The following is an 18,088-nucleotide window of genomic DNA, read 5'->3' as shown; positions in this document are numbered from 1 at the left end:
ACAGGGGGCTGAGCTCCGTCAGCCCCCACCCTTCACGTGTAAAGAAAAGATTCAGTTGCCCCTGGACTAGCAGCGCTATGCTGGGCTCCTCTCCTCCACAGTTCTTAATGTCCTGTCTGGACTATCATAGCAGCTGGAGGCTGCCTTCCACTCATTTCTCACTAACAAGTCACTGTGTCTTATTCCTGCATTCTTTATTACTTCATCACACAAGTGGGGGGACAATGCTACAGTAGCCCAGGAAGGCTGGGGGAAGAATGGAATCAACAGGTGGGGTTGTTGCAGGCGCACCCCCTGTGAATAGCATACAGCTCATAATTTCTGCTGGATCTGACACAGAGCAGCTGTGCTCTCTGGTTCTATGATACAGTAGTTCTCTAGTACACTTGCCCAAATTCTAGACAGGACTGATTCTATTTTTAGATACCAAAAAGGAGGGATTGACTCAGGGAGTCATTCCCAATTTTGTTTTTGCCCCTGGCTAAGAGCAGCCAGGGGCACTTATGACAGCAACAGATGGTGCAGTGCAAAAGGACTGGTAACCATGATCATCTTTTTACCAATTTATGGATTGGTAGATGGTGCAGTATGGCTGGTAACCATCTCTGCTGTCATGCAAAAGCGAAAGCATGCTGCTGTGTAGCGCTGCTGAATCACCTCTGTCAGCGGCATCTAGTACACATACGGTGACAGTCACAAAAGGCAAAACAGGCTCCATGATTGCCATGCTATGGCATCTGCCAGGGCAATCCAGGGAAAAAAGCCGCGAAATGCTTGTCTGCCGTTGCTTTCCCAGAGGAAGGAGTGACTGACGACATTTACCCAGAACCACCCGCGACAATGATTTTTGCCCCATCAGGCACTGGGATCTCAACCCGGAAATTCCAAGGGGCGGGGGAGGCTGTGGGAACTATGGGATAGCTACGGAATAGCTACCCACAGTGCAACGCTCCAGAAGTCGATGCTAGCCTCGGACCGTGGACGCACACCACCGATTTAATGTGTTTAGTGTGGCTGCGCGCACTCGATTTTATACAATCTGTTTTACAAAACCGGTTTATGCAAATTCGGAATAGTCCCGTAGTGTAGACGTACCCTTAGTTATTCAAATTACCTCTCTATCTTCTGTGTCTCTGGGAAATCTTTATACTCTGTTTTATCTGAATTAACAAATACCATAAGTTTGGATGGTGTCATCTGCTATTTTGTTCTTTCTTGCTCCGCTCCACATCAGTGGAAAACCTTAGCATTGTGTATAATTTCAGAGCCCTTGACTATTAAAAATGTTCTGTCTCAGTGGTACACTTTACATTCCTTCAGTACAACACTCTTCCTTGCTACACAAAATAGTCATCAGTTCTACATTCTCTCTTTCTCCACCTCTCCCCTAAAAGCAAAACAGAAAAACTCCATGAATTCCATACTCTCCCCCTTCCCAAATTCATTAGTCCTTCTACCACCATCACCCTCTGGACCAGTTCACCATACTGCTCTCTCTCCAGTACCTCATTGAGGATCCTCTAAACATCTCTCCTACATGACATCCTTTGCTCACTGCAGCAATAGCAGTGAAGGCAAGTTGTTCTGTGGGCTGTGGCTGTGGAGTGGATGATCAGGTGGGGAATGGGTTTCTTTTGATGGTGGACTGCATGGCCATCTGAGGAACAGATCCCCTTTGGTCATGAAGTAGGCAATCCTCCTTGAACTACTGAAGATCTTTCTTAGCTGGGGCAAAAGAGTGGGAGTGGGGCTGGGAGGAAAAGTCTCTCTTGGCTTATGAGTGGATGAACAGGGCTTTAGGCTCCTCCGTAGTATGAACTCCACAGACTCTAGGCTAGGAGAGGGGCTGGGTAGGCACCAGTGGGGAGACTGGTGGACTAGAGTGGCTATAGTCACTTTAGTGGCAACTTGGCCTCATCTCTTCCTGGTGTGCTGCTGGTATGACTGATGGGAAGGGTTTGTGAGAACTGCATGATGTATGATGAACTGCAGGTTGGCACCTGTGATAAATGAAGGGGTGGGGGATAGCTCCCTTTTTTGGACACCCACCCAGCCAGTTAGTTATAAAATTCCTCTTAGTAGCTTTTTCCTACTTGCTTTACCTGTAAAAGGTTAACAAGCCCAGAGGTAAAAGGAAAGGAGTGGACACCTGACCAAAGAGCCAGTGGGAGGGCTAGAACTTTTTAAAATTGGGAAAAAACTTCCCTTTGTCTGTGTGTTATGGTTCTCCAGATCAGAGGGGAACAGGGCAGCAGTTATGTTGTGAGAAGCTTTAAGCCAGGTATGAAACCCCATCATATCATACCTAGAGATTGCTTATCTGAAACTGCAGATATGTAAGTAAATTAGAGAATGTCTGGAAAGATGCAATTAGGTTTATTTCTGTTTGTTTCTTATTGGCTTGTAGACTCCTCTGTGCTAACTCCAAATGCATTTTGTTTTGCTTGTAACCTTTAAGCCGGACCTCAAGAAGGTTATTCTTGATGTTTAATTTTTGTAAGTGGGTTTTTTAAATCTAGCAAAAGCCTAAGTTCCAGATGTATTTTCTTTCTTTTTGTTTTTAATAAAATTTACCTTTTTTAAGAACAGAATTGGATTTTTGGTGTCCTAAGAGGTTTGTGCATGTTGTTTAATTAGCTGGTGGAAACAGCTGATTTCCTTTGCTTTCTTTCTCAGCTCTTCCCCAGGGGGGTGGGGGGGTGAAAGGGCTTGAGGGTACCCCACAGGGAGGAATTCCCAAGTGCACCTTCCTGGGACCCAGAGGGGTTTTTTTTGTACTTGGGTGGTGGTAGCATCTACCCATCCAAGGTCAGAGAGAAACTCTAACCTTGAGAGTTTAATACAAGTCTGGAGTGGCCAGTATTATTTTTTAGAATCCTTGTGGCCCCCCACCTTCTGCACTCGAAGTGCCAGAGTGGGGAATCAGCCTTGACAGCACCCAAGAAAGGATTCCTTTTACAGAAGATGCATGATCACAACAATAATGATCTTACTTGGGGCTGGAAATTTTAACACTCAGAGCCAACCATTTTTGGAAGGGTTGCCAAACAAATTTTTGCAGCCTACCTTTAAATGTAATCAGTTTCTCTCCCCAATTATCATACCACTTTTTATAGGCCATTTAAGATGTGTGTCTAAGTAGCTTCACGGTGAGAATGTACTGGGTACTAAAGGTTGCTTTAATCTAACATAATAAAAATCAATAACTGGAGGTTAAAGCCAAATAAATTGAAATTAGAAATAAGGCACATGTTTTTAACAGTGAGGAAAAACCAACAAAGGGAAATGGTAGATTCCCCATCTCTTACTGTCTTTACACCAGTGTGGGGTGCCTTTTTGGCTTTAGTCAAACACACGTTATTAGGCTCAATATAGGGGTAACTGGATGAAATTCTATGATTTGTGTTTTACAGGAGGTCAGACTAAATAACCTAATGGTCCCTTCTGGCCTTGGAATCTATGAATCCACAAAGATTGTGGGGATTGTTATTGAGGTCATATCTTGAAATATAATGCAAACTTAATAGACTTGTGTTGTAATAAAATCTTTTGGGGATGGGTTTTTACATTCCCACTCAACCTCCTACTGCAGAATCATAGAAGATTAGAGTTGGAAGAGACCTCAGGAAGTCATCTAGTCCAACCCCTGCTCAAAGCAGGACCAACCCCAATTAAATCAGAAGATGAAGCCCAGCTGCATAATCCTCTTTAGTCTTAGCAATTGTTTAGCACTGCTTTACGTCAGTTTGTTTTTAAGCTAATTGTTTCAAGGAAAAGGGCCAGAGATTTAAATATTGTTTTCAAAGAACGCTAAGATTCTCTTTATAGGGTCCAAAATCTGGCTCCATGGAAAAAGAGACTTGCACAAACTCCTGCCAATTCAATATTGACTTTGTCCAACACTGATGTCATTCGGAGAAGCTGTCTGTCATCTCAGGAATTTTTCCTATGTGACTTACTTGCAGAACTGCTTCAAAGAGTAATCAGACTGAGGCAAAAGTAGAAAGAGAAAGTCCTATGCAGAGGGAACTGCCCAATAAATGGAGCTCCATGTCATCTAATTCTCATTTGCACCAGGGAACTTTTCCAAAAAATTTCCTTCTGTTGATTAATCTGCCTCAGGGCCATCACTCCTAGCAACAGTGGGAGCTTTAGTGTGAATGGGCTCTGGCATTTTAACCATTGTGTCATCTGACCCTGCACAGAGCAGGTCTTATCAACCCAATTAAACTTTTTACATAATATGGCTTGAACTTCAGCCCACATTACAGATAAGAACATGTTAGGTTCTTAAGAGCTAGTAGAAAAAGATTTAATTTGGTTACTGTGGTACTGCACACAGGTACCAGCTTAATGGGTGTAGGTACTGTGCAGGATTACCATAGTATTAGAGGATGAGAATCCTCTAGACTGGAAATCCATGGTGTTAGAAGATTTTACTAAATTTAGAGTGCCAAATAAGTTTCAAAGGTAATAGTTTCAGAGTGCTACTATGGCTTCTGTGTCAAATGTTATTAACTAGAGGATAGCATCTTTGTCACATACTGGATAACATATCCTGCCACTGTTTGAGTTGGCAGTTCCAAAGAGAGTTGAAATCATGAGAATGGAACAGTTTTAAATGGTGATCAGCTTTGGCGGCCTTTCCTGTAATGCTGTAATGATAGTCTGTAACTACACATAAAGGGTAGTTCTATGTATTCTGTTCTTTTGATAATACTATTAGAAAGCATCTGTTTATTTTTTGTCACCTGAGATCCACATGTTTGGGAGGGATTACTTCTTATAAATTTTAACTTGTGTATGCATTGTTGTTTTAGGGGAAGCCTTTTAGACTCAGGAAAACTTTCTAATCTGTGTTATTTATATGGTGCTAATTGTTGAAATGGATCTTTAAGGGCCCACAGCTGGGCAGATTGTTACCTGTACCAATGAAAATTCACATTCAATTTGCGCAATGCACAGCAGTTTATTTGAGAAAGAATAACACAAGCAGTAAAAGGTTATATAATACTGTACATCTTCCTAATAAGCCTCAATTCCCCAAGCGTAAACCCTCAGTAATTGTGTTGGCCTTACACTGTATCCTGATTGGCAAACAAAGCAGATATAGCTACCGGTTCTAGATGGAGACTTCTTTTCTTCTCTTCTCTTACCCTTTCAGGTACTTGGTCTGTCAAACGTCCCCTGAAGCAGGGTATTGGTTACCCCAAGGCCCTCTGGTTCAAAAGTCTACAAAAGCCACTCATAGCAGGATGTTGGCTACCCTGAGACCCTCTACCTCACAGCATCACAGACCTCTCCAGATATTAATTGGGGAACTAACTAACTCTGCTTAGCATTTATACCTCTTGTTCTCAAAGGAGTCACATGTTGCAGAAATATGCCCTGTTGGATGTTCCATTACTGTGGTTTTTTTGTAATTAATATTTTAGAAGAGACTGCAAAATGGACAGAGACCAAAGATCAGTTGACATTTACCCTCTCATTAATCATTCACTTGAGCTCTTGGTGTGGTACCATCCTAAAGGATCATTTTGACCCAGGTCAGCCAGTACCAAGCTCCTGTGTCTTCTACATATTTACTTTTGTGAGCTGGTCATCAGCTGATATATTTCAAAGTCCCATGTTGAAACACACACACAGATAGAGTCTCTGATTAACGAATTCCAGCACTTTCAGTAAATTTCCATACAAACTAAGGGTTGTTAAGACAACCCTGCTCTTAGCATCCTCTAGCAAATTTAGATGTACCCAGCCATACCAAACTCATGTTCACCACATTGATTCATATCAAACACAACAATTCACAATAATAATTTGGCACCATCCCAACACTAATCACCATAGTTTCTACGTGCTGACGTCAATGCATATTATAATTAAAATATAAACACTATATCTTTTATTATATCTGGCACTCTAGTGACAGCACATTTTAAAATTGCCTAAACCGTTCTATTATAAACCCCCATTTTCAGTTGCTAATGAAGGTCAGCATTTTTCATCTTTTGGCCTGTACCGAGGTGAAATATATTTGGTAAGTTTCAGCAAAAACAGGTTAGCCATTTTTGAGAATGAAGACAGTGGTGAAAGATACACATTTCCTATTATTAAAAAGCATAAATAAATTGTGCCACCATTTTTAACATGATTACCTCCAAAGTGTGCTTAGGGTAGAAATTGACGTTTGATAGGGAATACTTAGGAAGGAAGATTGCCTTCAATGTCCTGGTGTAAATCTAATTGTGTTTGGCAAAGATATGAGGGTTTGAAAATTGTAGTTTGCCTACCTGCAGTAGTTTTATAAAAATTATAGCACTTTTTAACAACTGTCTTCCAATGAAAGAGGGCTGTACAGTGTTTCTGTGAGTAGATAATTTAGGACCATTAAAAAAAAATCTATTGAGTCCTGCCTGATTCATTGGGAGTGAGTTTTGTGCCTCATAGCCAAATGCCCCAGTGGGCCATTCTGGTTGCTGCTGATTGCTAAAGTGTAGCAATGCTGCTTCCTTAGCTATGCACAGAAATACCTTACACTCTAGGGGACTCAGCTGGCCAAATAAGACAGATTTTCAACCCATTTATACCACTGGACCCTATTTTGCAAAATAAATAAATTACTCAGTGTTAAGGTTGGGTTTTAGTTGCACAAAAGTCATGACGTTCAGAGTGAATTTCCCAAAGCATTCTACTCTGTTTCCTTGCATGTATGCCTTTTATTAAACGATTATACAATACTGAAACAATGTGATATACTAGTTGGCAAATCAGACCTTAAAATGGAAAGAAAGTGATTTTTTCTCTAGTCCTCCTCCAGTTGGACTGCATAAGTAAATTGAATACTATTTTTAAAATATATATACATACATGAACATTTTTTGTTGCTCTATATGTGTTGTTTAATCATGTAACAAAAGAACCTGCTGAAATTATATGGGTGGGAACCTTAACTCTAAATTTCCCAACTTTTGTGACATTAACTCACTCATCCCATTGCATCAACATAGTGGCCCAGATCCTCAGCTGATATACACTGGGGTAGCTCCATTGAAGTTAGTGGAGCCAGCTAATTTACACCATATGAGGCGCTTGATCCTATGTTTTTGTTTGTTTTTGTTATTTATTTTTATATTTAAAAGGATTATCTGTGTTGAAAACCAACAGTATTTGAAGGATAACATGCACCTTAGTGGTTCAAGTGTCATTGTTCCTGTGTGTGCATGTAGAGTAGATAGATGTACTAACAGTTGTTCCATCTGCCTTTCTCTTTCATAGACATTTGGGCCTGGATTTAGTTCCTCGGAAGGACTTTGAGGTGGTGGATTCAGATCAGATCAGCATCTCAGATCTTTATAAAATGGTAAGAAGCCTCGGGTGAAAGTCCTTTGTTTGTGGGGAAGAGATTTTCCTTTCCTTATTTATGTTGCTTGTTTGGAGGGAGGGGGTGAACTAAATCTTTTTTTATTGTTTTCAACATTACTAATATTGGTGGGGGAGAAGGGGAGCGATTGGTGCTAGTCCTTAGCTGATGCTACGAAAGATGGGTATTTCTGGGTTTGTTACATATCACTCTATAAAGCTTCCAGTATCAGCGAGTCTCATTATTTTCAATTTGAACTTTTTTTAAAATGAAAAATCAGGTAAATGGTGATGTCAGGGTTCTTTCCTGAGAGTGGTCTATAATAAGTGTTTTTCTCTGTGTGATCACTAGACTAGGCATATACGTAACACAACATGCTTGATTTATCAAATTCTGCTTTTCAATAGGAAAAGAGGCTTTTCCTTTGAGGTTTTATTACACTAGCTGTGTTAATTTTATTCTTTCCCTTTATTTTCTTGATTCATTGACTACATTGTAGTTTAAATTTGGCATTTCTTTTATCTCTTTAACTCATTGATTATTCTGGTAGTTACTGTCTTTATTTGTCTTTATTACTCTGACTTGTTAGTTAAAAAAACCTATATTTTCTTGTTCAAAGGACATAATTTTCTACAAACTTGGCAAAATGGAGAGAAGGAGGTGCAGGGAAAGAGAAAAATGTTGAATAGCTCTAGTAAAATATAAATAGAATATACAAATCAGTTCTGGAGAATCAATAATAACCTGGCATTGGTTTTGAAACCGAACTGGTGTTTTAGAATGTGAATTCAGCCCAGCTGCAGTTTAATCTGTTTGCTTGACACATTCATCTGGGTGCCGGTGGAAAAAGCACTAGGGTATGTCGATACTGGAGCTGGAAGTGTAACTTCCAGTTTAGGTAGACATAGCTGTGTTAGCTCTCACTGAGCTAGCATGCTAACAATTGCACAGTAGCCACAGCTGCACTGGTAGTGGGATGGGCTAGCCATCCTGAGTACATACCTGTGTTTTCAGATGGGCTTGTACTCTGGGCAGCTAGCATAGATATGGAAATTACACCTCCAGCTACAGAGGAGACATACCATATCAGTAGAGGAGCTACTGAATTTAAGGCTTTTAGGACTTCATGAAGAGAGAGACAAAACCATCAGATGTAGCTATAGCAATAACATTACAATCCAACAGTCTCTGCCATTCTCATGTCAGTGCTCCAGAACCACCAGCGATTCCTATCCACTCATTCATTTTCTCATTTTTATTCATTTATGCTTCAGATATTATATAGAGAAATCTGCCATTAATATGCTGTGGCTATAAGACCTGCTAGTGTTCTATAAGTACTACAAGATCTGTCATAACACCCAGTTTGTTAGTATCTTGTTCACAAATTGTTGTTTTTCTCACTTTAAAGCCCCATGCACCAGGCAGAAGTTTCAGAATACCATACTGACCAATAACAACACGGTCTGATTGGAAAACAGGTTGACCTCTATAGCCTTCTACGAATAAATAAAATCCTACTTTGGGAATGTAAAATCCTGTCATTGTTAGTCTTGTTGAATATGTCATGCGTTTCTCTCAGACTGTCCTTAATCAGTTGAGAGCATGCAAAAGATTACAACTCCCTGAAATCATCTTAAGTAGGCATTAATTTTGTTTAATAGGTGCTGTGGATTGGACAAAACCAACACTAGATGCAAATACTGATCGTTAACATTCTTTGGATGTTGTAAAATCACACTGGTAGCAAGATATAGAGTTGATTAGCATTAGGCCTCCTCCAGTAAATATACCTTCTGGAGCATGGAGTCCATCAAGAATTTGTGCATGTGTCTGGTACATTCAGGAGAGCTACTATTTGATGAAATTGCAAATTTCTATTCTTTGTATTCACAAAAGGCCAGAGAGATGCTTGAATGGATTTGGTGACAGGTCAGCTGCCAGTTTTTTAATAAGGGACTCATATTAAAAGTATACCTCTTTGCCTAAGTAAGATGATGTGTATCACAGGTATTTGAACTCACAAAGAGTCTGGATATGAGGGACTATGGAATACATTAATTTAAACAAAACCATTTCATCATGTACATAATCAAGGATGGAAGCAATATCGCTAAACTAAACAAAACAAAAATACTATGCATTTTACTGGAAATGTTTATACTCTTTTCCTGATAGTATAGTATGGGGTGAGCAAACTTTTTGGCCTGAGGGCCACATCGGGGAATAGAAATTGTATGGCGGTCCATGAATGCTCACAAAATTGGGGTTGGGGTGCAGGAGGGGTTGAGGGCTCTGGTTGGGGGTGCGGGCTCTGGGGTGGGGCTGGGGATGAGGTGTTTGGGGCGTAGGAGGATGATCTGGGCTAGGACCCAGGGTTTGGAGGGCAGGAGGGGGATCAGGGTGGGGCAAGGGTGCAGGAAGGGGTGCAGGTTCCAGCTGGGGGTGTGGGTTCTGGGATGGGGCTGGGGATGAGAGTTTTGGGGTGCAGGAGGGTCCTCCAGGCTGGGATCGAGGGGGTTGGAGAGTGGGAGGGGGATCAGGGCTGGGGCAGCGGGTTGGGGCATGGGGAGAGGCTCGGGGTGCAGGCTCTGGGTGGCGCTTACCTCAAGCAGCTACCGGAAGCAGTGGCATGTCCCTTCTCCAGCTCCAACGCAGAGGCACGGCCAGGTGGCTCTGCCTGCTGCCCCATCTGCAGACATCTCATTGTCATCTCATCCACCGGCATCTCACTGGAATGGCCAGAGGGGGCCACTGGAGCACGTAGGAGCCGGAGTGGGGCCATGCTGTGGCTTTTGGGAGCTGCATGGAGCGCCCCCCGACCCAGCGCCCCGGCTGGAGCGCCGGAGTGGGGCAAGCCACAGACCCTGCTCCCCAGTGGAAGCTTGCAGGCTGGCTTAAAACAGCTTGTGGGCCGGATCCAACCCACAGGCCACAGTTTGCCCACCCCGGCATAGTATGATATAAAGTAGATTGATAATATAGTAAAATGTTGAACTTAGGTATTTGTTTTATAAAAATTCCTTCATTTCAAGGAGTTCAGACTGTCGGCATTTTTAGTCATTGATACATTGATACATACAATGAAGTAAAACTACAATTTCACAGGCCTAAATAACCATTTGGTGACTATGGAAGTACTGAGTTGTAGACTCAATAACACAATTTAAAATAAGGGAACCCTAGTTCTCCCCTGTCTGTAGGATCACAACATTTTAATACCCATCTTCCCAAATAAAGTGACTGATAAGAGAATTAAGCTTCTCAAATGTTAATATCCTAAATAGTGGGGTCCAACCTTCGTCCAAGGATGACAAGTTGAACAGTAGGGCTGGAAGGGAGAACCCCTAAATAATATGCCTTTCCTAAGCTGTAATATCAGGAACTGTTCGTGTAATTTGTGGGTGAAGACATTACTATTATTTATTATTTGTATTACTGTAGCACCTAGAAGCCCCAGTCATGGACCAGGACCCCATTGTACTAGGTGCTATACAAACACAAAGCAAAAGATATTTTCTGTCAGGGGACCCCCCTCACCTTAGTAAAATATTTGAAAATACCTAAAATGCAATCTAGTGCATTCCAGAGAAAATAGTAATTGTTTGTCATAACTATTTTTATGGGTGCCAGGGATAATCCGTCTCAGGCAAATATTTTTATTTCCCAATTTAAAGTTTTCAATGGTTTTTAGAGTTATTTAGATTTTAGAACTATAAAAATATATAATTAGACCAACGAATAGAGGATCAGTTCCCAGAAAGAAGGAATGAATTGGCAGCAGGAAAAGAAGAAAGCAAGAAGCAAAACAGAAGACAGGATTGTCCATTGAGCATTCTCTGAATTAAGACATTGTCAATTGGAAGTGTCATTCAGAGATTTCATCATGTAACAGTAGATAGTTGTTCATACATGGAAAGAAATAGAGACCATATGTTTTCAAAAACTTAAAATCTGTAAAGATTTGTCTATGTCACCATTTTCAAAGTGTAGTCATAGTTTGTAAGTCCATTTCTCTATGCATGGGAAATACTGAAGCTTTCCATTCTGCAGCACTGGTTTTTACTATTAACTTCTCAATTTGTCCTGTATTAAAAGGTATTAGTACAGGCTTCATATCAAACCTTGAATGACTCAGAAAACACCTAATACAGATTTTAACTTTATGACTTGCTTGATTTCCTTGCACTTGATTCAAAGTATCTTTCTTAATTTGAATATTTGTGACATAATGAATGTTTAAATTGATTAATGTAACTAAGGTTCTATTGTCCTGGCAGAGACATTGATTCAGTTACAATGTAAAAGTTCCAGTGGGTTTTTCTGAGTTAAAAATCCAACACTTGAGTGTTCTGGTACAGTGGTATTTGAGTGGCCTTGCTCCAGCACACTAATGTCTCAGGTTATAGATGTTCAGTGCACATTTGGGAGGCTATCTCCACAACCTAAAAGGCAAAAAACTTAATTTTTGTTTAAATAAAAAAATAGATTCTGCAGAAACTGATCAGAATCCCTTATAAAGGAAAGTTTCATACTTGTCAACAACAAAGCTTTAATTGGCTTGTCAAGCCCTGCAATAAGATTTCTTAGTCTGTGGAATAGTCTTCCAAGAGTATTCATGCAGGGGTGCTGGAACAATTTGTATAGTAGGGGTGCTGAGAACCACTGAACCAAACTGTAAACCCTTTATATGATGGAAATCACTTCAATCCAGAGAGTGCAGCAGCACCCCTAGTTCCAGCACCTATGTATTCATGGGATCCTTATTGCTTTTCACATTTACAGAATTGGAAAATAGTACAACAGGGAACGGTATTGTACTGGCAAAAAAAAAATAATCAGGGTACTTAATCGGTCTTTTCCATCTATAAATAGTGTGAAATGAAAGCATGTTATATAAACCCTGCTCATTACATTAATTCCATTAGCAAAATGTGTGGATTTAAAAGTTTTTGTATGATGTGGCTTTTATTTAGTTTTAAGTGTTCTATCTGGGTATGCATGTCTTTGCAGCTTATGAACAGTAACTCCTCACTTAACGTCCTAGTTATGTTCTTGAAAAATGCAACTTTAAGCGAAAAGGTGTTAAGCGAATCCAATTTCCCCATAAGAATTAATGTAAATAGGGGGAGTTAGGTTCCAGGGAATTTTTTTTTGCCAGACAAAAGACACAATATACATATACAGTATAAGTTTTAAATAATTTTAAACAAACAATTTAATACTCTACTCACCAATGATGATTGTGAAGCTTGGTTGAGGCAGAGGTGTAGCAGGGTCAGGGTGAGGGGGCTTGCCCTGTTCCGTGCCCCCCCTCTTGCCCCGGTGCTCCTGCCAGGGAGTGGGGTCAGGGCGTGGGAGCTTGCCAACTCCCCAGCTGCAATGCCGGGAAGGTCGAGTGCGGGGAGCCAAACAACATTATAAGGGAACATTGCAGGACTTTAGAGGAGTATGTTCTCTAATACATCAGTGACTTAATAATGAAAGGTTAACCGGGAAGACGTTAAGTGAGGAGTTACTGTATGGTGTTTCATTGTTCTTCTTCCAATGATGGTCCCTATGTGTATTCCACTCAAGGTGTGCATGTGTAAGGGGACTGTTTCCCCCTTACTAACATTCAGTGGGGGTGTTTTAGTTGCTAGCTCCCAGCACTAAAAGGGGAGGGGTCGATGGGAAATCAGAACCCTGAGACTGACAGTCCCCAGGAACAATGGCGAGATGCCAATGCTCCAGGTCAGCCTGATTGACAGGGCAGGCAGGCTAATCAAGGAGACAGAAGGCCAGGGTGGGCACCGTCCTCCGTGTGAGCTGGAATTGCCTGGGTCAGACAGAGTGGGGCCAAGCTAAGTAGAAAACAGGGGCCCAAGCTGAGCTGGAGAGCAGAGCCGTGCCAGATCCAGAGGGGCCAGAGCTGCAGCCACAGAGCCAGAGACACAGCCTAGGGAGAGCAGATCCTGTGCTGGGAGCAGAGCTGCAGCCACAGAGCCAGAGACGCAGCCCAGGGAGAGCAGACCCTGTGCTGGGAGCAGAGCTGCAGCCAGAGAGTCAGGTGTGGTGAGCAACTGGGGCCAGCCAAGGTGGGGGACCTTGGGCAAAGGGCTGAGTGCAGAAAGACGCCCCCAGCCAAGGGTCCTTGCAGGCCAGGCTGGGAGGGGGTTCTTAACCTGACGGGGGGCTGACGCTGGGTAGAAGGGTCCCACCCCCCAAAGCCCGGAGGTGTGCGGCCACCACCACTGCAAGTGTCCAACCCGCAGCATCCCTGCAGCACAGCCAGGGCCTGACACGGAGGCCTGGGACCTACAAGGAACAGACTGTGAACTGCCTTGATGTCCAGAGACACTCTTTGTAATGTTCTCTGCCACGGAGCAGGTTGATGTGTTTTCCTGTAACCTTTCCCATTTTTCCTTATTCTTTTTTAAAATTAATTGTTAATTAAACAACTTGTATTTGCTTTAAATTGTATGGAATAATCAGTGGGTCAGGGAGGTGCCCAGTGCAGAGAGGGTACCCCGGAGTGGGGACACCCTAGCCCCTGTCCTAGGTGACCACAGCAGGGTTGGGGGGTCAAGCCCCCCAGGAATCCTGGGCCCAGCCTTGTTGGGGTTACGAGAACTCTGCCAGACAGAAAAGTGGAAGGGGAGCCCTCAAGGGCAGGGAGGCCTCTGGGTAAAGGAAGTGGGAGCGAGGACTCAGATCCTTTCGCTAGCCCACTTCACCAGGGTAGCATAGAAGCCAGGAAAGTTCCCCACAATAGCAGGACTATTCCCCCACTTACACATGCACTCCATGTGTCTGAGACCAGAAGACATTTTCTAGCCGTATCAATTGGTCTGCACCTGCAGTTTTCTGAACTGAGGGCGTAAGTGACAGTATGGAGTCCCTTTCAGTTCCTTTCTACCACCCATGGTTTGAGGTGGAATCTCTTCAGAGTCCAGAGTGTTAGCTAGCGTTCTGATCCAAAACTTGTAGAGAACTGTAAATAGTTTTTAAAATCTATTTTTAGATAATTTTTATAATTAGTGTAGTTTAGTAGTCTTGAGGGTTTCTCTCACCTTAACATTCACCTTTATGCAGTGCCTAGTATGTCCAGGATCCCAGGATTTAAGATCTGCATGGCTGGGCTTACCCAGTCAGCAGTAACCATGACATGTGCTTCTATGACATGGGGAAGCCCATATTCCTGCTCGTCCTTTCTGAGCTGAACCTATCAAACTCATGAATACAGACTATGAGGCCCTAGTCCAATTCTGGCCTGTCAGACCTCCCGTGCATCAGGCAGAAGCACCGAGAAGTGTCCCTCAGAGCGCAGTGAGCTCTGGCTCCAGGGATCACTGAAGCAGAGCCAAACAAAGGCATGAGGAGGGTAAGAGCAAGCACTCTCACAAGACATGTGAGAGAACCCCTCCAAGTCCTCATCCAAAAAGAGGACCTCCTCTCCAAAACTGTCTAAATTGGGTGAGACTCCATGCCCTGGTATGGGAGTGTCAGGAACTTACAATGAGCACTGTGCTGGTTTCCCGGTAATAAAAGGCAAGAGCATCTCAAAACTGGCCTTAGCTAAAGAATAAATGGGCCATTCTTGGTATCAGTGAGAGAAAGAAGGCAGTGGACACTGTTGGTACCAATGTGAAGGCAAGGCCTCCTACACCATTGGAACCAATGTGGAGAGAGAAGAAGTCGTCAGTACTAAATAGAACAGCAGTAAAGGCAGCACCATTGGTGTTGCTGAGGGAAAGAAGCCTGGTCCACTCTTGTTTCAGGGGTTATATATGCTGCTGTGGAGGACATTGCTGTCTACATGGATCCGGAATCACCAGTACTGTCAGATCCATTATTAATCAGGGAAGTACCCACATTGTCAGTACCACTCACCAGTACCATCAATCATCTGAAGCATAAGACCTCCCATAGCAATGGCACTGCTCATCAACATAAAAGCCCCCTTTTCCTCTCACAGGTCCAGTATCAGTGGGAGATCTTCACTATCCCTGTCAAGACCAAGGGTCAGCCCCAATAGACGTGCTGGGATCTCATGAGCACCTTCCTTCTTACAAAGGAGGGACTGCACACGTTCGGTCCAGTGGCACCCTGCTCCATGGGACTGCCCTATTTTCCCTATGACTCCTAACACTGGCCTTGCTGGAGCTCCTGCCATCCATATAAGACATCCCAAATCTATAAAGTCATAAGGGGAGTCATGACAGGCTTCAAATCTCAGGGAAGATCTCAACCCACTCAGGAACAATCTGAGGAAGAAGAGCAACCAGACCAGGCGGGAACACCTGTCCTGGCAGGGTTATCATCGTCATCCCCAGTTGGTTGCACCTGCCTCACCATCACCGCCTGACATCTACAGATAGTTCCCGGATCTTCTGAGGAGGATTACAGTTACAGATCCCCCTGGAGGAAGTACAGGACACTCCTCATAAGCTACTGGACATCTTCCAGAGTACAGGTCCCAGAAAGGTGACAATTAATGAGGCCTGACAATTAAAGATGGTCTGGCATACTCCAGCCAATTGTGCTCCCACTTCAAAGAGAACAGAGAAGAAACACTTTTTGCCTTCAAAGGGAGAAGAATACTTATTCTCACGCTGTGCTCTGAACTCTTTCATGGTGCAAGCTATCAGTGAAAGGAACAAGCAAAACCACACTAGCTCTACACCTTATAAGGAGGCCAAATGTTTAGACCATTTTTTAGAAAGAACTTCACTGTGGCAAGCTTACAATTCTGCATAGCAAACTACCAAGCTTTAATGTTGAAATATGATTTTATTGATTGCAGTACATTCTCAGAATTCACCAACAAACTCCACCAAGAAGATAGACCTCATTTCCAAGCAGTTATTGATGAAGGTAAATTGTTGACTAGATTGGCCCTCAGGCATTAAGAGATGCAGCAGATACAGTCTCCCACTCAATGGCAATTTCCATAGTCATGAGACGGGCTTTTTGGCACAATCCTCCAGATTTCCCAAAGAAAGCTGATCCATCATGGAGGATTTGCCTTTGAAGGAAATAATCTATTTAGTGAGAAGACAGATAAGTCATGACATTCCCTCCACAACTCAAGAGCAACCCTTGTCTTACTAAGTACTGTATTTTTCCGTGTATAAGACGCCCCCATGTATAAGACCCCCCCACACTTTTCTAACCCAAAATTCAGGTTTTTTGTTTGATTGGTTTTTTCCCCTCCTGCTTTGCCGTCCGGCCATGCCACAAGTTTTTTTCTTTTGTTTTCTTTGCCGCTCCAGCCACGCTGCAGGTGTCCCCCCCTGACTTTGCCGCTCAGGCCCAGGAAGAGGACGCCAAGGTAGGGGTAGAGGGAACGAGGAGGGCCGGGCGCCCGGGCTGGTCTCCGGCCCCAGCCCTGCCCGGCTCCTGCCGCGTCCCTCCCCGGCCTCCCAGGTCCGGCCCCGCGTCCCCGGCCGCGTGACTCCTGCCCCGGCCCCGCTTCCCCGGCCGCCCGGCCCCGCTACCCCGGCCCCGCTGCCCCGGCCCCCTGGCACGGCCGCCGGGCCCTACTTCCCGGCCGCCCGGCTCCGGGTCCCCGGCCCCGCGTCCCTGGCCGCCTGGCCCCGCGTCCCCGGCCGCCTGGCTCCAGCCCCGGCTCCGGGTCCCCTGCCCCGCTTTCCCGGCCGCCCAGCTCCGGGTCCACTGGCCGCCCAGCTCCAGCCCCGGCTCCGGGTCCCCTGCCCCGCTTTCCCGGCCGCCCGGCTCCAGCCCCGGCCCGGCTTCCCCGGCCCCGCTTCCCCAGCCGCCGAGCCCCGGCCCCGCTTCCCCGGCCACCCGGCTCCAGCCCCGGCCCCGCTTCCCCGGCCACCCGGCTCCAGCCCCGGCCCCGCTTCCCCGGCTGCCTGGCTCCAGCCCCGGCTCCGGGTCCCCGGCCCCGCGTCCCCAGCTGCCCGGCTCTGGGTCCCCGGCCCCGCTTCCCCGGCTGCCCGGCTCCGGGTCCCCGGCCCTGCGTCCCCAGCCACCCGGCTCCGGGGCCCCGGCCCCGCGTCCCCCGCCGCCCCGCACCACCCCCAGCCCCGCTTCCCCGGCCGCCCGACTCCTGCCCCGGCCCCGCGTCCCCGGCTCTGGTAGTGCGGGTCCGGGCACTGCGGCGGCCGCAACCCCACCTACCGGGATGCCCGGCTCCGGACACTGCCTGGCCCCATGGCTCCAGCCGCCCGGCTCCTGCTCTTTCGCCACCCGGCCTGGCTCCGGCAGGGCGGGTCCGGGCACGGCGGCATCCCTGGCTGCCCGGCTCCAGCTCCGGCTGCGTGGCTCTGGCCGCGGCCCTCCCCAGCTCCGGCCGCCTGGCTCCCGCCACATCCTCCGGCTCCGGCCGCGTGACTCCTGCCCCGGCCCCGTGTCCCGGGCCCCAGCTCCAGCCGCGGCCGGACTGTAGTGCCGCCAGCCACGTCCAGGAAGCGCGGTAAGGGGGCAGGGAGGGGGTGTTGGAGAGAGGGCAGGGGAGTTTGGGGGTGGGGGGGGTGGATAGGGGCTTACTTCCGTGTATAAGACAACCCTCAATTTTTAGTCTAACGATTTTAGGAAAAAGTATAGTCTTATACACGGAAAAATACGGTATCTATACCCCCGCACCAGGGAGGAAATAACCCAAGACTCAACCCTACAGACCACAGCTGAGCCCCTGAACTATTCTACCACCAGAGGGCTTATGAACCACCTACGAAATGCAAGAGAATGTGGCATAATAAGCATAATTTTCCACCTTCA

At 45.3% G+C, this 18,088-nt stretch overlaps 1 protein-coding gene across 12 annotated transcripts in view; it reads left to right on the top strand.

The window, feature by feature from the left end:
• DOCK3 (dedicator of cytokinesis 3) overlaps positions 1 to 18,088 on the top strand; it is a 625,234-nt gene that overhangs the window by 278,950 nt on the left and 328,196 nt on the right. For all 12 annotated transcript variants that reach the window (XM_039547580.1, XM_039547582.1, XM_039547590.1 and 9 more), the window contains exon 7: positions 7,279 to 7,363. In XM_039547580.1, coding sequence (XP_039403514.1) covers positions 7,279 to 7,363 — 85 coding nt within the window. The remainder of the gene's footprint in view (positions 1 to 7,278; positions 7,364 to 18,088) is intronic.

This window comes from Mauremys reevesii, linkage group 7 (genome assembly GCF_016161935.1).
Source record: "Mauremys reevesii isolate NIE-2019 linkage group 7, ASM1616193v1, whole genome shotgun sequence".
Classification (NCBI taxonomy): domain Eukaryota; kingdom Metazoa; phylum Chordata; order Testudines; family Geoemydidae; genus Mauremys; species Mauremys reevesii.
Note: the sequence above shows the minus strand (reverse complement) of the source record. Positions and strands in the feature narration are given on the sequence as shown.